The following is a 24,796-nucleotide window of genomic DNA, read 5'->3' on the forward strand; positions in this document are numbered from 1 at the left end:
TGTAGTAGGTCAGTGAAGGCAGAGGTACTGACATTACCATTCTTTCATGTCATGAACTTCTGTGCTCATAATTGTACTGGTTGTGATACCAAGAGGAAGCATAGGCTTAACTTCCCACAGACCCAAAGGTGCAGTACAGGATTGCAGGAGGGCAGTGTTATCTTCACTACCTTGAAGGCTTTTTTGAGAACTGAATTTGAAGGACACATTTGTCACAGTCTAGGTTCATTGAACAGCCAAGTGTTTGTGTGCATGCAAAGGCTTGAGATCCAGATAGAAAAGGACAGTTGTTGGTGACCTGAACCAACTGACACATTAGGTTTTCTTTGACCTTTGTATTTTAAATAACTCTTGCACTGCTAGATTTCAGGGACCTATGTGATTCAATCTTGTCAGCCCTTCATTCACTGGGAGTACTTTTGTGGTCAGGGCAGTATGGCCTTTCCTCTTTAATCACAGTGCCACTGTCACTTGCCATATAAATAGTGACTTGCATATGTAAAAATTTCTTAAGTTAATGTCTTCACTTCAAAGTGGTATTACAAAGACAGACCAGGACTGTGAAAAATTATGTACAGTATTTACCCGTGCCTTTTTTAGCTGGTATTAGTATAACCATGTGCACAGGTTGAAAATCTGCTGCATTGATCTCCAAAGTGAGAGCACTGGGGAGTTTGGCTATCACTTGGGTGGGAGTCAACAGAGCCACAGGAAAGCACAAAAAATACTGAAGAATGCCTGGTAAAAAAAAACCTAATTAGTGAAAGACATCACTTGGCTCCTTGCTTCTCTTGAATTAGAATAGCGAAACAGGAAAAAATATTATTGCAGTGTTATGCCCTTTATTTTATTGATGGATCTTATGCCCTTTATTTTATTGATGGATCTCAGTAGCATATAGGCTAGAAATGATAGGAACATTTATCTCAGACAAATGTATTTTGATGACCATGCTCACCACTGGGTAAGTGCACTGCATCAATATGTGCAATGTTTAGTTTAAGATGCTCAAATTTTACTTTAGTGACTTAAGCGTATGAAAATATCAGTACACAAAAAAAGGTTCTCATGTAATTAGTTGAAAATGCAAATATGACAGAACGCTTATGGAAAATATAATAAAAGTGATATACCACATTTTTACTGAACTGTAAAACTGAAAATGAGTTTTTTATGGTAGAGAGGTACTGAGATTGAACTGTGCCAGAAGGGAAAATACTAAAGGTTGCAGTCAACGTTTGACATACTCTCAACAGGACACAGTCCTGACGTCAGTGATTTACCTTCACTAATTAGTTTAGCACCCAAGAGACTGCATGTTGGTGGGAGATTAATTTCAGTCATTCTTTTTCACTTACCAGAGTGTCTCTCAGTGTCTTTGCAATGAAAACCTGGTACCTGTTCACACTTATTTGTATTCTTCTACAAAATATCTTTTCTGAATGTTTATTCATGCTTTCATGCCTAAGATCTAAGGAGCAGCAGCTGTGATCAAGTAAAAGGCCTGTGCATTGTCATTAAATTGTGCTGAGCCTCCTTAATTACATGGAAGCTAGACTCTGCTCATGCCTGTTTGCTAAGTTCAGAAGTGTTGTGATCTGCATGGGCAAGAACCCAAGGAAAATGAAAGAAGAGGCATTTCAGGTCTAAGGAGGACTTAGATAATCTGGTACTGACAAACTATCTTATGTGAAATTGTGTGCAGTTATAAACCCATGCCCAGTGAAGTGGGCAGTGTGATAACCCACCATGCCTTGAACTGGAACATGAGATTGCAATATTAACTGTCAGAGAGAGACTAGAGTGCTATGTACAACTGAGTGATAAAAGACAACATTTTACCTATCCCATTCCGTGTCATTTGACAGTGTACTCTGGGTCAATGTAAGGCAAAGGAAAAGGGCAAAGCAGCATCTCCATCTTGAAAGGTGTTCACTGTATTATAGAATATTACAGTAGCAGAAATGTGCATCTTAACTCGTTTTTCTCCTAGGTCCCTCTTCTTCAATGTATGAAGGTATTATGTAACTCCTAGCCATACTCGTGAGTTTGTCACATTATACAGGGCAATAATAGTTAAGGATTAGGGGAATTGAGAAATTCAACGCATTACAGTGAAGCAAGAAAAAAGTTGATGGTTTTTGAAGAGATTCTTAAGAAGGGAGATTTCGTCCATCAAGAATGGAGACTGCCCTTATTCAGTCATTCTTTGTGCTGAGAATCTTGAAGATACAGACAATGATGCAACAGTTTTTAATATCAACTGCCGGATACTGTTAAGCAGCACTCAGTATTCAGGCAAAACAATTTGATAACCAGTGAAATCTTTGCACAGAAAAGAATATTATAGATTATAACAGTGTTAGTGGAAAGCTTTCACTACAGTGTAGAACTGTAATTAAACTTCTCATTTATAAACTCTGGGGTAAAAGATCAGTAGGATTAAAATCAATGCACCAAAACCATTTATCACCTGATGTAAATAAGAAATTAGTTTTTTACTTGTAGAGAACTGGAAATAAATAATATAAATAATTACAAGAACAGATACAAGTTTACAGTGTAAAATATAAGGTATGCTATAGAATGATGCAACCCCATCAGAAAGTACTAGTGCAGAAAATAAGCTTTGTTTCCTCTATCTATTATTGAGAGCTTTGCCAACATCAAAAACAAAAAACAAAAGTTAGGGGTCAGGGTAGGGTTCATCATTAAACCGAACAGATCAATTTAAGAAAATGGAACAGTGAAAAGAATAGCTCCTGGGCCTGCCACACCGAGAAGGGAGAGGCTGGAATTCTATTCTTAGAACTAACTTTAGAACTGAGGATGGGATAGAAAATGTTCACAAAAAAAGAGAATTAGTTGTTGTAAGAAACTGCCTGTTGCTACATAATGCAAACCTTCTGAATCATTGCATGCTGCTGTATATTAGGACCCCATGGAAAAAAATCACAATAGAATTTTCTATAAACAAAACATTTGATTTCTAGATTCTCTGCATATGTGGGATGAAGCACAGATCTGCAAATATATGCAAGTTTTGAGGAAGCTATTAAGGAATGTTGTTTCCTCCAGAGCCAATATACAGCATACTAAACTCTTTGAAATCTGAATCCGAAGTAGACTTCATGTAGTGACCTGATACAGTTTGGTAAGATTTACATGTTATTGAGGGAAAAAAGATGCAAAGAGAGAAATATGTCAGTTCAATCAAAGTTGTCAGAAACAAACAGAAGGGTTTCAAAGATAAAATGTTTAAAGCAATTCCAAGGTAATATATATCGGAAAAAAAAGAACATAAAAAATAAGAGGATAGAATGAGACTAATTTATCACACACAAAATTGCAAGTGGAAGAATACAACATTTTACCCAGTTCTCTCACAGTGTATCTTTAATCAGGTTTATATTAAATTATTTCAATCATACACAAGTTTCATTATTACTTGATGTTAATCTTTAAATGAGCCAGGGTGTTAAAACTCTTAGCCTTACTGCATGTTGTTCAATCAGTTAAAGCAATGAAATAAGGAGAAAGGATGATAGTGAGAAAACAGAATAGACAACTTCGCCTTTAAGATTTAAAACACAACAGTCTAACACAGCAATAGGAAAATTAATCCAAAGTTGAGCATCTAAACAGTGCAGAAATGTATGGCAAATTGGTAATCACGGGTTGAACCTCTGATTAATCAGCTGAGGCAAGTGTCGGGTCAGCTGTGGGAGCACAGGTGAGAGTAATTTAGCTGTGTTCCTGGAAGGGGTGGAGCTTGACTCCACCTCCTCTAGACCTCATTTAAGGGCTGACCACCACTATGGCAGCATCTCTTGGAGATGCTCCTTGGTGGAGACTGCCTCAGTGGTTCCTAGCAGACTGAAGGCTTCCATATGGGTGGATTTTTCCTATAAATAACCTTTTGGGTACTTACCACTATCATCTTTTTGTTATTGTTGCCATACAAGAAATGAAAACAAGATAGAAGTGATGTCTTGTACCTTGATACAGTACTGACTTCTCTTTCAGCATCACAATTACATGTTGTAGAAAGTAACTCTAAAACCACTTGTACATTTTGTGCTACTTCCTTGCTTGTATGAAGTTATTTCTCACTAATCCTTGCAAACTTTCTTTCCTTTCCTGGGCCTCCACTTACATAACTGTAAAAGATAAATTTTTTATTCTTTCTTTGTGCTTCCTTTATATTGATGTGTGGTTTCTCCTCTTATATTTAAATTATGAACTCTTTGGTACAGGGATATTTGGCTTATCTATGCCTTGCACAGCAGGGTCCTGATCAATGAATGAGAATCACATTACAAATGACTGTTACTAATAATAACAATGAAAGTATTTTACAATATTTTATTAAAGATATTAAGGAAGGACAAATATTTAAAGGTAAATTTATCATCTTTTCCAGAATATGGCAGCATGTGATTGTTTTTATACTGCTACAGAAGATAGGTGTATTTTCAGACAGATCTGAGAATACTTGATTTAGGCTTGAAAAGATTAAACCATAAAAATACTAACAGAGAAAAGGTAGATTCCAGTTCCACGAGGACTGTGTTTCAGAACTTCTCCACTAAGTTCTACTGAGCTGCACCCAACATGCACAATGAGAAGCTGGATGGACTAGAATGGATGAGGTGTAGCACTGGAGGGAGGTCAGATGCATACTAGATTGAAGGCAGTAGGAAGTCCTTACTTTGTATATCCAGTGTGAGACTGGTTAATGAGTATTAAGAAAGACAGTAAGCCAAAAGCAATCACAAGCATATATAGGTGCTCATGTGAAGTACCTGTGACCAGTATCAATGTAAGGATCACTGGTCTCAAAAGTAACCTTTGTGTGTAGGTTGCTCTGAAAGTAATGCCTCCTATTTATTTCCATAGAAACTGCAACAGTTTCAAAGAGCACAATTACACTGTTAAATACATCAAATTCTCAGTTACAAAATACTGTTTTTCAGCATAGCCGCTACCATTAGCTATTTATTTTCACCAGCAATGAACAAGAGCCTGCATGTCATGCTCATCAAAGCCTGTACCAGTGAAGGTGACTCACTGTTTCACAGCTGCTGTCACAGCATCATTGCTGTGAAAATGTTGTCCATGTCGTTCATCTTTCATTAGCCCAAACAGATGGAAGTCAGAAAGAGCCAAATCCAGACTATACAGTGAGTTTGTTAGGACAGTCCAGGCAAGATTGGCAATGTGTTCCACGGTCTTCAGACTGGTATGGAGCCTGACACTATTGTGTTGTAAGAGAAGGTTTGTCTTCCTCTCTGACCTAATTCTGGAAATTCAGGCCTTCAGCTTAGTCAGCATTATGGTGTAGTGGTCATAACTGATGGATTGTCCAGGTTCCAGGAAATCCAGAAGGATTTCCCCTTTCCTATCCTAAAAGGTAATGCACATTGCTTGACCTGCTGAAGACATTTTCTTCAATGGGGAATTCACATGTTGCCAATTTCATGGACTGCTGCTTTGACTCCAGCTCATGGTGGTGACGCCACGTCTCATCACCAGTAATGATGTGATCCAGGGAACTGTCACTTTCAGCCACATGTTGGTTCAATACGTCCTGACAAACTTGCATGCAATGTACTTTCTCTTCCTGTGTGAGCATTTGTGAGATCCACCTGGCAAAAATTTGGAGTATTCCGAAATTGCCACTGTCATAGCCAATGCACTGAAGCTGGTATTCACCTCTGTACATAGTTCCCTGGTTGTAATCTGCTGATTAGCATGGATGAGCTGCTTGAGACGCTCTTCATTTTAAGGTGTCTCAGCTGTGCATGACCATCCAGAATGTGTCTTGTCATTCACGTTGCTGTCACTGCTACTGAAACACACTGTCCCCCACATCTACTCACTGGTCTCCATAAACATTCATCAAACATTCATAAAATATTGATGATAGTCAATGGATACTGTTTTTTTTTTTCTGCATGGAGGAATTCATGATTACTTCCTATGCACTTCCATGTCAGACTGCCCCTCTGCTGCCATCACACAACAACAAAATGTAACAGAATACTGGTGGGATGGCTTGTCCTCTCCTGCCATATCACCACAATCCGTCTCTGAAGTAATGGGCCAACATAATAAAACTGCTGGTACTTACACAGACTATCATGATGTTTAAGAAAAAGGAAATTTTGTTTGCGTATGGAAGCTCTTTCCACTTTTCCTTCAAGTATCATATCTTCAGAGTTTTGATCTTCATTCCAAGTTTGGGGATTTTCTATACAGATTAGTTAAAATAACTACTATTTTTAAACCTTGTAGCTTTGATTTGATCTTCAGAACTTTTCTTCACGTCAGATCTCTTCTTCAAAGTACATACATTGCCGGATTTGTCAGAGCCCAAAATAATTTTATATATTTCAGTGGTATGTTATGACATCTGCTAATGTTTAATTTGTTAGCTTGCCTAATCCTTCTCAAATCTAACATGTACTGGGGTACAGAGCAAGCATTCTTGATGTTCAGTTCACTCTCTTAATGTCCTAATCTGAGTTCGCCAGTATGCTGAATCACTGAAGTGCTGTTTTGAAATTCTTTGGCAGAGCTTCCTGGCCCATACAGACAGCTGATCCTTTTTGCTCTCTTTATTGATGGCATTGATTTGAAACATATAAAGAACTAATCTGAAAAAAAAATCTGTGTGCTGGGTAGTTTAGTTAGCTATTTATATCTATATTAATTAAACTTGTATCTACTTTCCAAACCCCAAGGCATATTTACTTCTTTGAAATCATAACCCAAATAAGCTACAGGCATTGTAGCAGGCAATCTTTACTGAAGTAATCACCAGTCATTGCTATAAGAGGAGATGGCAAAATGCTGCCATTACAAGTCATTTTAAACCTCATGTATATCAACCATTAATTCAACAAAGGCTCTGTTAGACAATCATAAGCTCCATTGTATGAAGCCCCAGGAATTGTGGAAGATAGCTGAATCAGAAGAGACAGTAAATATCTACAGTGTAAACCTTAAATATATAGATTTAGGGATGTGAATGCATCTGCCAACTTCAGATGTCAGCAAGAGAATTAAAAAGTCTAAGCTAGATTTTCAGCTTCCCTTTTTGTAACTTCTCTGGAACCAAAAGATGTGAAACACTATTAGGATAACAGGGAAAGAGACTTGATGTGAGCTGACTTTGTGTTACTGCTGTTGGTTGTTGGAATAACACAAAAAATATAGAGTACTTCTTTTCTTAGGGATATCTTCTCGATTTAGGATAATTGCCAGTAGCTTGTGCTACATTTGGAAAAGAAACCTCTTCTATATTAGGCTTTTATCAAGTGCAAGTAACTGTGCAATCCGACAACATCAAGAGCCTTTTCCTACCAAATGCTGTAGTCATGAGAGGCACTCATTTCTGTTATGACTCTCTAGTGTATATAGCAGGTATCAGAGGTGATTGAGAACTTAGAGATGAAAAATTAATTTCATAGTAGATAACTAATCATATTTTTATACTGAAATTAGCAAGTATTATTGTTTATGTTTGGTTGCACTCTGATGGTCTCCGAGTGCAACCATCCATCCAATTGGATGCTGCTCTCTGGATAAGGAATTGGCTGGATGGTCACCACAGAGAGTTGCAGTCAACAGCTCAGTGTCCAAGTGAAGAATGGTGATGGGTAGTGTTCTTCAGGGATCCATGCTGGGGCAGGTGCTGTGTAACGTCTTTGTAGGTGACACAGACAGTGGGATCGAGTGCAGAGACCGCCCCGGTGAGATTAGCAAGCAAGTTGGTGGTGAATGAGTTACGGAGAAGAGAGTCAATTTGGGAAAAGTCATTCCATGTTATTTTCAACAAATGGAAAAAAAAAAATAAATGCAACCTTGAGCTTAAATTCAAGTAGGATTTCATTTCTTCTGATTGAGAAATACAGTAAAAAACAGGAGAAAAGAAAGCTGAAACCACTGTGTGTACTGAGTACTCAGTCAAGAGTCTGCAGCAGATTTTGTGGTCCGCTAAGCAGATCTGAAGAAATGTTTGTTTTTTCTCCATGCGTGTCTTGCTTACAATGTCTGAAATATTGCACTGTGTTGCAGTGTAGTCTGCAAGGTTCATTTCCTTAGTCTGAAGTAATGCTTTTTTTTTTTTTTTTTCTCAGACATGTCACAAATGATCTTGTCAAGATTTGCCTGAATGAGCTTGTTTTAAATCATAAATAGTTGTGATATATATAGTAAGTGCTCAGGAAACTTGAGGAAAAAAGAGGTCATGGCCTTCTGAGTGTTCTTGGTACTTTGTGTAATTGTGGGGCTTAAGAGTTTACTCTGGCAGTCTCACTACCTGTGTATGTTATCGCCTTGCTGTCTATGTCTATTTTACCACTATGATTTCTGTTTAAAAAATTGCTGTCTTTCTCTCTGGGCCCCTGAAGTTCTTCTATTTTTGTTTCTGTTTACTGTCTCATCCTTAGTTCAGGTGGTAAGTGTTTATTTTGCTCTTTATTTTTGTCCTGCTTTTATGCTGTTGTTATTGTTCAGATGTTTTTTCAACATCTCAAGCAACTCAGTAGGGAGAATGGAGAAAGAAGTTTATATAAATATATAATCATTTGTCTAGCAACAAAATGCAGCAGAATATGGCTCCCACGGTGGAAGGTGGGCCTGATAAATCACCAGAATGTTTGGAGGACCCCCCCTGTGCTTGGAAAGGAGTGGAACATTTGAAGCAATTCTCATTCTGTTGCTTTTCTTGATGTACTAATGAGTTCATTTTGTGGACTGTGCAAGTGAGATGTGTCAGGACTGCAAATGAGAGTTTGCCCTGGACAACTGCTATTGGTAATGCTTCATTTGAACAGCTGCAATAGCAGGAGGGAACTTTGCAGGTACAGGTTTTCAGCTATTTCGACCACTGTCTCAGAAGAGAGGAGACCAAAGATGGCTGAATGGATCATGTTGATGGGCCATCAGCTGACACTGTTTTTTCTTAATATAGCTTTATTTCTCATTGAGGGAAATTTTTTCAGGACCTGTTGCTGGCATTGCAACTCCAAATTCCACTGCCTAATTTTGGTGCCTTGAGAGCAAATGAGGCCTGGGTTCCCATGGCATTAAGGAGTTGAGTGCTCACAGCAAGAAACTCATTCTTTATGTGATGCTTAGTTTCAGTTCCCTTCATTGTCTGAGGAAATACCAAGTTGTACCACTTTGGAGAAAACTTTAGCACTTTGGCTTAAAGATGCTGAAGAGTGAGAAGTATTTCAGACTTTTGTGCTGCCATTGCTTCACTTCACATTCCTTCATTAAGCAGTAGTAGGCACAATATAAATATGAAGCTAACTCTACAGTGTATTAGGGAAGATATTTTACACATTGTTTAGGCTGCTTACATAGAGAAAAGGGAGACCTATTTCCTAACACCTGCTCCACTGAACATGTTACGTAGTTTCCTTTAGGTATTAACAGAGATAAGCACATGTATCCCAAGAAAATGTAGGAGACTTTAGGTGCATCCAGCTTTACATAGCAACTGAGGGAGTGTTTATAACCTCTACATGTTGGACCATGGTCGGATATTAACATCCTTCCTGTATCTCACCTACTTATGATAACAAATCAGGAATAGGACTGTGGAGCTTTTCTGGATTCCTAGGTCTGAGTTTATAATCCAGTGTCATCTTGGCTTCAGGTGGGACCTGGGATATAAGAGAACCCTGTTTCTCTTTCCCATTTTGAACTTTTCAGCTTCTCTGCCAGGGATAACCAAACGGCAACTCCATCCCACTTTAGCTGGATTTCTGATTTGGGTGATCACACAGGAGTATGTTGTGCAACACATACCTGAATGTTATTACCTACCTGTAGAATAGTTATAACAACACTATTCTTCCTTATTGTGGTTTTGTGACAGCAGATCAGTTACAGACTCTCAAATCTTCAGGTATTGCAAGTACCTAACATGAACTGAAAAACAGAAGGTCAGCAACAAGCAGACGAGAGAATGATGATTCAGAGCAGTACGTGCTGTGCATGGAAATGTTCGAACATTACTAATCATCTGTTCACAAGGTCATTCACAAAATCAATGAAGAACTGAGTAGAACTTCAGAATGACTGGTACATAACCATGGAGTACCAAACAAGAAGAGATTTCACTGGAAAAACACAGCTTGAACTTGGTTGTGTTACAGATTGACAGCCCCAGCTATCAAGGACTCTCCTGAGAAACCTGCTCGTTTTTATGTTTAAGTCAGATGTGTTTCTTTTTCTAATCCTGCTGCATTTTTAAATGGAAAATTGGATCCATGGACTTTCTTTTGCATATACACAATTTGTTTATCTACAATTATTTTACATCTTTGAAACAGTGTCGTTTTAAACACAAAATAGCAAACGTGAAGTTAGACAGAAACATATTTCAGCAAAACCAACTGCAAGTGCCAATTCTGCTCTCAGTTTTTGAGTTCAAATCTGGAGGACCCAAAAAGGAACCATATCGTAGCAGGAGGAGGACTGAAACTTTTAAAGACAACTATAAAAAATGCTAAAGAACAAAGATAAAATATATATGTTCATAAAATACATGCAGCCTTACTTCTCAAACACCTTTGTGGTTGATCTTTCTTTCTGAAAAAGAAATGGCACATGCCAGACAATTAAGAATTCATCAATATGTTTACTTGTGCATTTGCCAGTACAGCTTTATGGAAAACCAGAACCGATGCAAAGGTTAGCAGAAGCTGTGTTTGGAAGAGGAGATGTGCGTATTATCCCTTGGGGATTTTACTGTTATTGATTTTTCAGGTGATGAGCAGCAGTACAAATCGTAGAGGTATAATGAAACTGTTTTCCAGAGGAGGTAGATTTATCACCTTTATTTTTCCCAAGCCAATGATTTCAGGGTTTGCAACTGCCCTTTTATCTGACTCCCATCATTCCCACACCGTTATGTAAGTAGTTCAAAGTTCTCAGCAGCTGGTCACTGACCTCCAAAGACATAAAGTTTTTCATGTCCACACAGTTTCCTGAATATAAGTTCTGAGATCCATCTCTACCACTTTCCACTTTTGTGCAGCATTTCCTAGGGGAGATTTGTCTTCTGTTGTGTTACTCTGTGTGGTTGTTGCCATCTATACTTACTGAAGTTTTTGAATACTGCCCTTTCAGAGTTGAGTGTGTTGTCTTGTTCTGTTAAAGAGCTATTCTTCCTGAGATCTATAAAGAATTCTTCTCAGGTTTCTCTGAGTTTGTCCGGGTATATTACTGGCACGATGCTGTAGAGAGCTTCTTGAGGTTGGATTCAGCATGGCGAGGCTGAGATAATTTTCAGTTTTTGATATTTGCATTTTCCTTCAATAGTGGAACTGAAGTTTGGCCATTCAGAACATGGTCCTCAGTAGTCCAGTATCTGTGTTAACCTTCATTGTCATCACATTTCTTTTTCTGCATTCCTTAATGGTTACCTTATAAATACACAAAACATACCTTGTGCTCTGGGCTTTTTTTATTTCCTCAGCTTGATTTTTCTAAAAGTTTTTGCTTCTTTTGAGGCTGACAGTTTAAAGTATATAATAATAAATGTTTAACTAGAATAGAGAAAACAACAACAACAAAAAGCTAAAATCTATGCATTTTTTTCCCCCTCAGTGTTCCTTTTGTGGATGCCAGCTAACACGTAGGAATCACCCAAAGAATGAACTGTAAGAATGTCAACAAAACAAAAATAGCATTTCTTTTCCATTTCTCTTGAGTTTGCAGCTGTTTTTTCCTGAACTTTGTTAATTGCACAGGGCTTTATTGATGTAAATTCTTTAATATGACTAATATGGATTTAAGATCAGTGGGATCATAGACCATGTCGTCTAACCTACTATATGTCACTCATTTTCACAATTTACCCAATTACTTCTCTATTAAAGCCAACTGCTTCAGCTCATCTAAAGCAGATTTTCCAGAAGGGCATCTGCTCTCAGTGTGAGAGCATGAAGAGGAGTGGTCCCACCACTTCCTCCAGTGGTTTGTCACATTGCAGACTTTGGCTTGCCTTTGCTGCTGCTGTTGCTGCAGATGCATAAAGAAAAAGTCAATAGTTCTAACAGAGATGGCTGCAGTAAACTAATCAGCATTGGCTGGATTCAGATGTCTGGCTGGTATTCTGTGTGGAGAGATCTTTTCTTAATTACTCACTGGAGAAATAAATACTGACAAAAACCTTACTGCAGAGGGTAACAGTCAGGCATATTCTGTGCTGTGGTTTAACGGGGCATTTCAAAGACCTGCTGTCTCCCTATTATCTTTTCCAAGCCAAGATGTTAAAAGTTTGTGTCAGTATAATTCCTCTGTTGGTTTGTGATCTTGCCATGCAGTCAGTAAAGTGGCATTCCTGGGGAACAAAAACCATCCAGTATTTTATTTTTTTCTCAAAATCTTGATATTAAATGCTCCACCAACTTATAGGATTAAGATGAAATTAGAACCAGTCTTGTAGGAGATGAGGTATTCCAGAACTCTAAATAGCTGCGTGTTTTGTTTTCCCCAGGTAGAAGTCACTACTTGAAAATACTCACAGAAAACCCTCTCACACTGCATAACTGTAGGGATTTCAGCCCTACTGTAATGAAATGCAGAAGACTGTGCAAGTCTGCTTTATGACCCATGCCTTGCACTGAGCATACTTGGCAAGTTGCTCTGAATAATTTAGTTTGTTACATTCAGAGATAGCTGCAGTTCCTGCAAGATTTATTTTAATACAGACTCTCATACCATTATAGTTTTTAAAAGTTCCTTTTTCTTCAAATCACAGAGTCTTAAAATTAATCAGTAGATTTTCCTTGTTTCTACTATACTATTGTATTGCATAGTGCATGTCTTTATTCATTAAATGAAACTAGTGTGCTCTTAACGCTGCTTAACCTGATGTGTCAGGTATTTGGAAATGACTGTGCTGAACATATGTCTGTCTTTTTCATTTGACACATTTCAGCTCCTTGAGATGATTTTCTTTCTGCTTCTTGGGTGAGCAGACCTTTGTTAAGAAAAGACTGTAGCAGTGCAGCCAATACCAACATTTTCTATTTTTTTTTTTTTTCACCTGTGAAGTAGGTAAACTGGGACATTCATTGATCACTGTCACTTGCTCATATGAAGAGATGGAAGAAAATGCTGGATTGTGAAAATTAAACGGTGGAGGAAGCAAAACGTTTGGTTAGAAAATCATTTTGCCTTTAGAACTTCCCTTCATTTTCAACTTCTGTAATTCTGAACCAGCATGAACCGTTTTTGAAATATGTATGCACACCTGTTCCCTAGATAAAGCATTCTGATGAAATTAGTCCTATTTACTTCAAATTATATATTTCTTAATGTAATGCAAAAGCATAAACACAGAGGTATTGAATGTCAAAGGAGTCAGAGGAGCTTCTCCTCTACACTTTACTTGTGCTTCTTCTCTTGTCCATAGGGTGAACATGGCTGGAGCCTCTGCTCCTACCTGCTTATCATTTCTCTTTTAACAGTCCCATGTGCTTATATTTGCTTTTCGTGTTGCTGCCAACAGAGTGTCTTTAATAATCTGAGCTCAAAACCTGACCCTTTATTTTTGTGAAAACCTACATTTTCACATATATTTCAGTATTTGACTGGAAATCCAAGATCTCTATGTGTGAGTCTCAGGAAGAAGAAACCTTGAATAAAGGAGTGCAGAACTTGCAAGTTTTCCACTCTGCTCTTAACCCATACAGCTCTTCCTGTAGGTAGAAAGCCAGATACTTATTTGGATGGTTTCCTTTTAGTGATATCTGAAGCTTCTAACTTCCTGGAAAGTTCCTAAATACCTGCAAAATCAGCTCAGTTACAATGCATTAAGGTACAGTACATTAATTTTGTTCTGAGGGGCTGCAACTGACAACCTACAGAAATAATGAAGAACAGTGTACTGTTAGCCAGGTGTATTCTGGAGCACTTGACATGTTCAGACAAGGTTGTTGTTTGTGTTTTTAAAAATCTGATTTAAATGGATTTTAAACCTTCACTGGTTGTGTGTTGATCTCAGCTGACATTTCTGACCTCTGGCTAAGCCCATATCTGGCCAGCTCAGCCTCTGAACTGCTGAGATCTGCCAGCTCTCATGCCTTCAGGGTCTGATTTCTGAGGCTGTTCAGGTGGCTGTTGGGATAACTGTACTATGGAATGTTAAGGCAAAGCAATGTAAGTGATTGTGAGGGATAGATACATACCAAATACAGATTAAAAACTGGCACATCAGTGTAGATGGATAAGAAGACCCACTGAGTCAGCAAAGCCAATTTCTGTTTGTATTCCCTGAGAATTATCCACAAAGGCTTCTCTGAACGTAATGCCTTCTGTTTTATTACACTAGCCCATGACATCAGCTGCAGATGGTGGTGATATGGCAGGTGGGGTGGAACCTTCCTACCAGGATTTCATTACTTTTTGTTGCTGTGTGACAGATGGCAGCAGAGGGGCAGTCTGACAAAATGGCGTCTGACATGGAAGTGCGGAGGAAGCACAGGTGTGAAATTGAATTCCTCCATACAGAAAAAGTTGCACCCCTTGACATTCATCAATACTTGCTGAATGTTGGTGGAAACCAAGTACTGGATATGAAGACAGTAGGGCTGTGGGTGATGCATTAAGGAGCGGTAATAGCCACAGTGGGTCACTTCCACTAGTACAAATTGTTATGAGTGTGGAATATGGGCTCTTCATTGTCACTGGCAAAAATGGTGGTTTTGAAAAACAGATGCAGTTGAGAACTTGTTCATCAAATATTTTTATTGTGCTTTTCATATCGCTTGGTGTGTGTAGCCCCTTAGACTGAGAGACTGTACTTGCTAAATGAGCAACTTCTTGGTTCTCACCAGGCCAGTTCCATTGAAATTTCAGGTTACATATGAATAGATATCTTCAGATCTGGTAGCATCTGTGAAACATCACTTTTTCTCTTCCAATTGGAGAAAGGACATAACAGCATCTTGGTGTTCATATGACCATTAATTTTTCTCAGAATAAGCTATTCAGAGGTGTCCTGTCCAGTGTTAGCTGAGATTTGGCTTACAAACAGGGGGAAAAAGAGGGAAAATGCTTGAAGATATCTCTGTAAGAAGGCATTGTAAGTATGCAATCTTGTGTCAAACCAGAATTAGCTTGAAGGTTTAGTTTATGTAATCACCAGATAAATCTCTCAGGAAGCTAAATGAACTCCACTGTAAAAAATATGTTCCATAAAAAGCTGTAGAGATCTTCTGTTCCTGCCTAATGAGGATGAATCCAAAGTATAATAAAACTTATTGATAGCATAGCATTTTGATGACTCAAGTTCTAGAAGTCTGTTGTTGCATTTTACACTTGTGCTGGTGGCTATGCATTTATACTGCATCATGGATTTCCAAAAGGTTTTGCAGGCAAGACATGCCTCTGCTGAAATGCAGCCAAAGGTTTAGTATATGTTTTGAGGCAGAAAATGGAAAAATCATGTCTACTCTTGAAAGTATAGCAGCAGGGAAAAGAGGATTTCAGTGGGCACTTTCAATCTGGACTTAGTGTAGGCAGCTAGGAAGAACTTTTTTTTTATGAAAACCAAAACATATTATGTAGCCATAAGGATTTTGGCTTTGATGTGCATCTTTTCTGTAGTGCATTATCCCAGAAGCAGAGTTTGCAACTCTTTGTACTGATTAATTGATTCCATTCCAATTCAGAATAAAACCTGAGTTGTTATTGTGTTTTCTTGCAGCAATCATGTGCTTAATAGAGACACTGAGCTAATGAACCAGAACAATTCTGCTTTAAAATTGTGAGATTTGCAAGGATAACAGAATTTTACCATTCTGTGCGTCTGTAGACCTTTTAGAGTAAAATATTATGGCTTGGGAAGTACAAGTGGTTTAAAAAATGGAATACAATTGGAAGGAAGTGTATTTGCATAAAGGGTCTAAGAATATGTACATCTGTTTTCATCTTGCTAAAATGCCGTGTGCAGTTGCACCAGAAGTATTTGTTGGTAGCACAGGATTGGATGGCGAGTTGTGCATTCCCCAGTACTTAAGCAGATGCTGAGCAGTGAATCATGGTTTGAGCAGTGGTATGTGATGCCCATAGTGTGCACAGGCTCATGAATGCCTTCATTCATGCCCATCTGTTAGCAATGGCAGTGTGCCCACATACAAGTGGTTTGGTCCCTTTTCTAGAAAGCATAGTGCCAGACTATTCTGAGTTTGCATGGCAAGCTTATCAAACATTGCAAACAGTGTCACTTGCAGTAAAGCCCTCCTCAGTATTTGAACTGAAGCATTAATAGGTAACTTGATATAGTAGGTTATGTGGAGGTTATTTTATGTTAGAAAAAAAAACCCATTCAGATACAGCAGAAGAACGCAGAGTGCCCATCTGAAAGACATGGCAGGATCCTAAGAAGAGAAGCTGTGTGTCCAAGGCCAGGAGAGGGGGTGGAAGGAGTTGGCAGAACCAGAAAGAGCGCCTGGATGGAGCATCTGCTGTCTCATTGTAGGGCAGAACTGCCTAGGGACAGCCTGAAATAGGCTACTGCAGTCAGGCTAGGGCAGATGGTGCTGGGCAGTGGAACAGATCGGATAGATCTCTACACAGTTCCTCCTAGATGCTTGTTAATTGAATTAGCCCAGAGGGCATTATCTTAAATGTCTGTATCACATCCTGTATTGAACTGTTTGGAGTACTGCAAATTCTGAAGTTAAATTTAAAAAAAGTACATAGTTTTCCCATAAAGATTTTTGGCTTAGCTGCACACAGTTGTAAGAGTAATTTAGTTATTTGAAAATGAGAAAGAAAAAATACTTTTCCAGCTTCTCTAAATAGGCAACTTTTGCCTTAGATCCATGACTGGATGATGCTGTTGCTCATGTTCAAAGCTCTGTACCTCATTTCTAAGTTTCTAACATGGAAACTCATTTCCATGTGTCTGATATGATGAAGAAGAGCTGAAGGATTAACTGGCCTCTCTGGGGTTTTGGAGCTAAAAGCCTACTCAAAATGTTTAATATTTAGATTTAGGCTTTGTTTCCTCATATTTTTAAATATACTTGTTCTGTGACTTCTGGTCTTTTGATATATTGTACTATTGCATATTCTTTCTCAATGTGAATGATAGAAATTTGATGACTTCGAAAGAAAAGTGACTTTTTGATCTGTCCATGATACTTTCATGCTTTAAGAACAGGAGTAAAAATCAAGTTCTCTTCAATAGCTTCAGTTCTCCTAATGTAGTTTACTAACTGACATATAGTAAAGCAGCTTTTCTAAAATAAATGTTTAAGTAATTTTCTAGTCTGTGGAGATGAGTATTCAAAGCCTTTCAGCCAAGATTATGACCAGGAAACTGAAGTCCTGAACTTCTCAAACATATCACCTTTTATCCATGGGTTATCTATGGAACTTGCACATTGATTAGATTGATGTACTTGTCATCTACAGCTTAGGCAGAGGTTATATGCCTGACTTAGGCAAACTAAATCCCAGTCAGTGCACCTTGGGGAATGGTTCCTGGATCTGGTGCCCTGGATAGAGGCAAAATTAATCTCATCATGGGCTAAGCAAAGATACTGTATTTCTTTCAAGAGAATAACATAAAAGCTATAAAACTCAAGGATTTTCTTTTTTTTTTTCTTTTTTCTTTTTTTTTTCTTCTTTTTTCTTTTTTTGTAAGGACCAGGCCCCTATTTTAGTCATTGTTTTTAGACACTGTATGTGTCTGTTTGTCATTCCAGCCCAATTGCTGCGCCAGCAAGCTAAGGCACTCTTCCATGTCCATAACTCTCCAGGTCTAAGTGTACTTGACTATTAGCTGGTGACCTTATAAAATCTTTTCATCTCATAACTCCACAAGTGGTAACATTGGAAGTGGTAACAGTGGCTATTGGGACAATGCTCTGGCAAGGGTAATAATAGCTCAAAACATGTGGAGGTTTAAAGTAAACTTGTAAATGCATTTACACTGCTTTATGAAGCCTCATGTACCTCTGCAGTAACCATTACTGCAATCGAGCACTGTCTGACTACCTATCTGGTTTCCAGATATTTTTCCCCAAACCTTTGTTCCTTAGTGAACAGTGACTGGTGGGTAGTATTTAAATAGACCTTAAGAGCTGGTGAAACAGAGTTTAACACATTTCCTTACATGTCATAAACAGGTTTTGTGGCATCTATTGGCAAAATTACTGCACTTTTTTTTTTTTTTTTTTTTTTTGTGGGCATTATGCTGCTGTCATAGTCTAATACATTATAAAAGAAAAAAGGGAAAATGGCTTACTGTCAGATTTTCAGTGGGCAGAGTAGTCTGTTAGAACTGCAGAGGGATTTTCTCTGCTGTTGATAGCAACATGCATATGTGGGTGAATCCTGTGCTCATCCTACGCACCTAGCTTGGAGCTCATCAGGCTGTTGTTACATATTGCTGTCAGTATAGGGAAGGCTTGTCTCTAGAAAAAACACTACAGAATGGGAATTTTGGTTATCAGAAGGTAGGAGAGGATGATATGAATTTAAACCAGGTCTTTTCTTTGTTACATTTATTTGTTCGTTTGCTTTAGCTAGAAGAACCAATGGATAGAGAACAGCAGCCACATGTTTCACAAGACACATTTAAAAGAACGTGATTCCACTAAAATAAAAAATGTGAGCATGGTTTTTGGTGTACTGAACTTCCATTTTAGCCCCTTGGCTCTGATTAAAGTTTATTCAATTCACAGATTTTGCCCCTGCAGCTTACTGTGACTGTAAGAGATTTAATGCTGACAGTAGTCAGCTGAACGTCCCATTGACCCCTGTTGGAAATGGGAATGGCATATTCTTAGAATAGCCTTCTGGAAAGCCTAAGTAAGCAAGGACAATAAGTGCAGTAATTCTTGGTCGATCACAAACCACATGTAGCGTACAGAAGAGTAGGCAGAAATGGATGATGACAGCTTGAAGAGCATTTCAACTACTGTCCTCTGTGTAAACATAGGGAGAAATTTTCAGAAGATTCAGGTATTTTGTCAGGCTTGGACCAAGTCTTTGACAGCTTCCATAACGTACCTGACCACTGGGCAAAGGAGTAGCACAGAGCTGCCTACACTGAAATGAAGAAATGAGAACATTTTTTTACCAACAGTTTGCCTCTACAGCCTTCATAGCCAGCTGCCACATGCCAGCTGCCACTGGGCTGCATTTGAAGCGGTGCTTTCTTGGTTGATAGCTAGCCAAAAGTCTCAGCTGCTCAGACAAATGGTTCACTGCGAATCGATGAGGTTTTCTAGACACAAGCAGTTAATATTTCAACAGGCAACTGCAGATAAAATTGCTGTGTCAGATTTCATGGCAGTGAGAGCTGTTGCCCTTGTTCAGAAAATTGCGTGCCTGGAAAGTGTTCAGGCCTTCCCATCTCAACCACCTGAAAATTTCTGCTTTCAGATCAACATTGAAATGAGTATTTTGCCTGTATTTTTGGATATTATTTTTCTAGTTTTGAAGAATGGAAGATGAACTGGTATGAACTGGTATGGTTTCTACCCCCTGGCAAACCTTGGAGGGGAGCCAAATGCTACAGACTTAGTCTATATTAAATGTCATTACTAAAATTCAGGTGTTTCTGAGCAACTTCTTGCTGGATGCTCTGTTTCCACAGGCCATGTTCATGGATGTCCAGATGCATTTTATTTTTCCATCTGATCTATCAAGGAGAAGTGAGCCTTTTGCTGCACGCAGTATTTGTCAGATTCCCAGAAAGTGTCTGCCTTGAAACATGTTCAGTAGCAGTGAAAAGCATAGATGAAATTCTGCACAGTGCTTTGATTCAACAAGCCATCTTTTTTAAAGGAATAGCTTGATTCTGCTGTAATAAGAAACAAGCAGACAAACAAACAAACGCTGTTGCAAAGCACAGCAGCTTCTTCTAATCTCTCTCAGTCTCAACCCATGTCTGCCATTTTTTCCCTCACTTTCCTAAGTGTGTCTGTGTCACCCAAAGGACACAGTCCTGGGCTTTTGGCCAGTATCCTGGGCTTGAATTCCCACACGGAAAAGCATTTACTTAGGAAAATAATGTCATGTGGCTGCCAGTAGGCACAATACCACCTCTAGTGCTAGAATGTACTGACTCTAAATGAAGCTGTGGCAGATGGCCTAGGAAGTTTCAGTGCTTTCTTTCCCTGGATCAAGATTACTCAATTAATTTGTACTCCAGTGCATAGAGTTGTTTTATCAGGCTCTAGTTTGACAGGTGGGATGCACTAGTTCTAGCTTTGCTGGACCAAGCAATATCTGCAGGCTCCTGATAAGGCCAGGAGAATGGAAAGGAACATGGGATCATCCCATGAAGGACAATATCTGCTGGAACCAGCAGAACTGTGCTCCTGTTCAGATTGTGCCTCAGCCCACCATTCGAGCAGCCCTGTGTTAGATTTGTGTGGGATTTTACTTGATAAAATGCTCTTAAGTGCATGATGCCTGACCAACTAGTGTCATGTTTCTGACATCCTCATGTATATAAAGTAGATAAAGAGGAAGGCAATTTGTCTCTCCACTGTCTTCTTCCAGTTCATAAGCAGCTCTAGAGCTTTTGGATCGCATCCAGACACTACAGCTGTGTTACATGAGATTTTCAGCAGTGAGGCTGAATTCATAATGTGACATATCTTTATACCCATCTCTTGAATTACTACATTGAAAGCTTTTGTAGCATCCAAATGAGTTGAGAGGAGAACAGAGAACAGACAGTGTCACATGTGCACAAACATAAGTTCCAGGCACAACTGAAAGATCTTTGATCTGGAAGATGTCCAGAGCAGCACTGAAAGAAGAATAGAAATGGGTTGTCCAGGAGGAGCCTAAGAAGCAGGTAGACAGCAGCCTGGCAGACAGTGAAAAGGAAAACAAAAAACCAGAAACAAAGCAAAGAAACAAAAATAAGAAAACAAACAAAAGCGATCCAGAAATTAGTGAAGTACTTAAGAATAATGCAGCAATGAGTTTGGAATAAGGAAGGAGTGACTGGAACACTGAGGGAAGAGCAGGAGCATCCAGCGGGAGCCAGAGGGATGTGAAATAGAAATAATTCAGTCAGTTGGATCTTTCTGTTGTTGCAATTGGAGAAATCCATAAGTGAGCAAAAATGATATTTTTATTCAGAAAGTGGTGATGTATAGACAGATTTGGTGTAGCATAGTGGAAACATATGGGGAAGGATGTGAAAAAGTCAAATATGATATTGAGATATTGGTGCTTGGGACAGAGAGCAGCAATCATTTTTGACAGAGTGGTTGAGAAACTAAAATGAGCAGCTCACTTTTTGCTAGGTTTATTAGAAGGAGGAACTTTGGAGTGTAACCTAGTAATTAGAGTCCACCAAACCAGAATTAGGCCAGCTGCCTATTATTGGAATAGCTCAAGGAAAATGTCCTTGTCTGTTCTCTCACCATCTCTGGTTACTTGTTTTCACTCGGTTAAGAAAAGCCGGTGGAACTGCATTTAAAAAAGTGTTGTCACTTCACAGTCTGTCACGGGGTTTTTGCCAGCTCTCTTCAAAAGGAGCTGGTGCCTAGAACTGTGCCAGCTGGTTGGTGTGATCATCTCGTCACTTTACTAGAAAATCTAAATATACAGCAGTACAAACTGAAATATGTCTGCTGTCCTGTTTTGCAACTATTCTGCATTTTATCGAAGGGTTTTTTTGTTGTTGTTGTTGTTTTGTTTTTTTTATTTTTAATTAAAGCAGTACTGAAGCTCTCTCTATCTTCTCTATCTTTCTGTTCTATAGGTTGTCATTTTGTATTTTGAGCCAAGTGTATTTCGCTGTGTTCTCCTAAGATGGGTTCGTCTTCTGGGCTTTGCTACTGTTTATGGAACTGTGACGCTCAAGCTCCACAGGTATTTCACATATTATTAATTTCCATCTCTGTGGGAGTATGTGCAATCTGTATGGGTACTTAGATGGAAGAGCTGCAGATAATACCATAAATAAGCACCAATTCTGATTTTTAAAACCACTGTGTATTTCTCCACATTATTTCTGCTGAAATTATATGCTACTAGCCCCAGTAGAGAACTATGAATGCAGACAGTGATGGTTGCACAGTGAGGCTGTTTCTCAGAGGTGTTGAGCTGGAGCTGCAAGATTTGATGGAGAATGTATACATCAGCTGTAAAATTGTGCAAGAACCACTTTTCATTGGTGAATATATTCTACTTGAATGTAGAATGAAGCGAAATGTCTGAGCTTTCCTTATAAAGTGTTCATAGAGATATTTTATGTTCCTAAGTGAGTAATGCTGGGTGAAACAGAATACATTATGGTGTATGCATATACTCTGATTTCTTATGGCTTGTAAGTCAAGGGCTGCTCTCTTCAGGCAATCACAGCAGACAGGCTGCATGCTCATGAGCATCAAGTGCCTGCCAGCAAAAATGTGTGGGAAATTCTGGGATACACTGGGGGAGGTTCCACTGGGTTGGCAATGCACTGAAATGCAATTCAGAAATTAAGATTCAGAGGCTTGACTTCAAATTCCATTCTTGCAGTCCGTTTAGAAATTGAAGCTTTTGCTGGACAAAATCCTAGTACTTTTCCCTCTTTTGACTTTAGTAGAAAAAAAAAACCAGTACTGAAACATTCTGTAAATATTTTTGTAAATATTTTTATAGAAGAGAGATGCAGAGTGCATATATTGATACTTAAACACCTTGGGTGAAGTAAACTTGCTTCTCTTTTTGTCTTAGTTTCATTACAGAGTTGGCATGTTAGGAAAGGAAGGTTCAATATTATACTTGTAAAATGAATGAGAACTGAAAATATCTAGTTCACTTTGCACAATGGGTTTGTCACATTTTAGGCGGAGAAACCCACTTTCCCATTGAATTAGAGCTTCTTCTTACATTCGTGTCTGGTTACAAGTATCCACCTTGGCTGGTGGACTGGATGTATCTATGTCTGGCCTCATCTTCTAATTGGAACTTATATAACGAACAATTTCTTATGTAAAAAGATTAATAATTAGAACACTGTAGTAAAGATATGACAGAACTGGTGATTTTGTTAGGTTGAATCATCTGTAGTTCAGATACACAGGAAACAGACGAAGACTATGAAGGACTCCCATCATCATCACAATTCTGCTACCCTAACAGGTTGTGTGTATGGTGTGAAGAAGCAGTGTCCTGACAGGGAAGTTGCTTTTCAGCTTGTGTGAAGTGAGAATAGGCTGGAAAATTCAGCAGAAAATCTTGCACTTCTGGTTTACTCATTCAGCTCTTGGATGTTAGGTGGCTCCTGTGATAACGGGCTCAGCAAACAGGACAAAGATTGAATAAGCCCAAGATCATCCTTGATCAGTGCAATACAATGAAGACTAACAGCTCAACAAGAGGAGCTCAGACAGTAGATCAAGGAAATTGAACTTCCCCTTTGCTTGGCATGCCTTAGACCATCTCCACAATACTGTTTCCAGTTTTGGATTCTTCCAAGGCTTCATTGAATTCAAGTGAGCTCAGTGAAGGGCCACCGAGATGATTAGGGCTTGGAGCACTTGCCATGCAAGGAGAAGCAGAAAGAGAGGAAAAAACTTTTAAGGCCCCTAACAGCAGATATTTAGCACCGACAAGTTGCTTACCTAGAAGAAGGAGCCGTGCTCTTTGAAATTATGTATGCTGGTGTCATGGTTTGAACGAAAAAAAAATCCACCGGTGTCCGTGACAGGGGCTGTGGGCCCCGCAGGGGCCCTAGGCCGAAAGGAAAAAGTTAATTAGGAAAAGAAAACAGCAGCAATGATCTAAGGAGGCACACTTATTTACTAAATACTATATCGAAATACAGGATAACACAATATAATACAATATAATTGAAAATTGAAAATTGAGCTAACGAATCAAGCAAAATAGGAGAGAGAATGAGTCCCGTAACCGAGAGGCCTACTGTGAAAATCTAGGCGAGACGGCTGAAGGCTCCCACACACTCCCCTGAATGCCAGAACTCGAAAGACCTCAGTCTATTCTGCGACTGAGTTAATATAGAGTCCAGGTCCCGTGACCTATCGTGTTGTTCTCTGGGAGATGTAGTCTTCTTCTGTAAGTTGCAGATTCAGTAAAATTATTCATGCTTTATATGATGTTATGATGTGGAATACTGATAGCAAAATTACAAAATTATTAAACCATGACAGCTGGGATAAAAAAGGCAATTATAAATGGAAATGGTAGATTGTATTTTTACACAGTATGAATTGTCATCATGGCCAACTTTACATCAGAAAAGCTTTCTTCACCATCAAGGTAATTAAGCAGTGAACTGGTGCCAGTGAGGTTGCAAATCTTGATACTTGGAGGTTTTAGGACCCAGCTTGATGAAGTGGTCAGTAACTTGGTTTGAATTCAGCATGAACCTTGCTTTTAGCACTGGATGACCTTCTGAAACTAATTGGCTCAGATTGATTCTATATTTCCGCAATGCATATAAATGAAATAAATATTTCATGTATGAATCTAGAATTACTTTCTCTATGAATACATCTTAGCTTTCCATTGAGGTTTCATGATCACCCTTTTCCTACATTCATGATATCATGTGGTGGTGTTTTTTTTTTCAGGGCTAAATGTTTCATTCAGGGAGTGTGCCTTGCAAAAGACCAAGTCACATTAGATATATATTTTATTGTATATATTTGCAAGAATTATGCTAATTAAGAGTAATATGATACTAGTATAAATTTAGTGGAAATTTTTGGCAGATCTAGTTTAATGCAGTCATTGCAGGGCTGGAAAATGGCTAATTACAGGCACCACAGAT

The 24,796-nt window shown here is 38.7% G+C and overlaps 1 protein-coding gene across 1 annotated transcript in view; it reads left to right on the forward strand.

Annotated features, from left to right (window-relative positions):
• GPR158 (G protein-coupled receptor 158) overlaps positions 1 to 24,796 on the forward strand; it is a 166,569-nt gene that overhangs the window by 97,024 nt on the left and 44,749 nt on the right. Inside the window, exon 6 of the mRNA XM_015853313.3 lies at positions 21,776 to 21,885. Coding sequence (XP_015708799.2) covers positions 21,776 to 21,885 — 110 coding nt within the window. The remainder of the gene's footprint in view (positions 1 to 21,775; positions 21,886 to 24,796) is intronic.

The sequence above is a fragment of the Coturnix japonica genome, chromosome 2 (assembly GCF_054131305.1).
Source record: "Coturnix japonica strain WE chromosome 2, WE-NBRP24, whole genome shotgun sequence".
Classification (NCBI taxonomy): domain Eukaryota; kingdom Metazoa; phylum Chordata; class Aves; order Galliformes; family Phasianidae; genus Coturnix; species Coturnix japonica.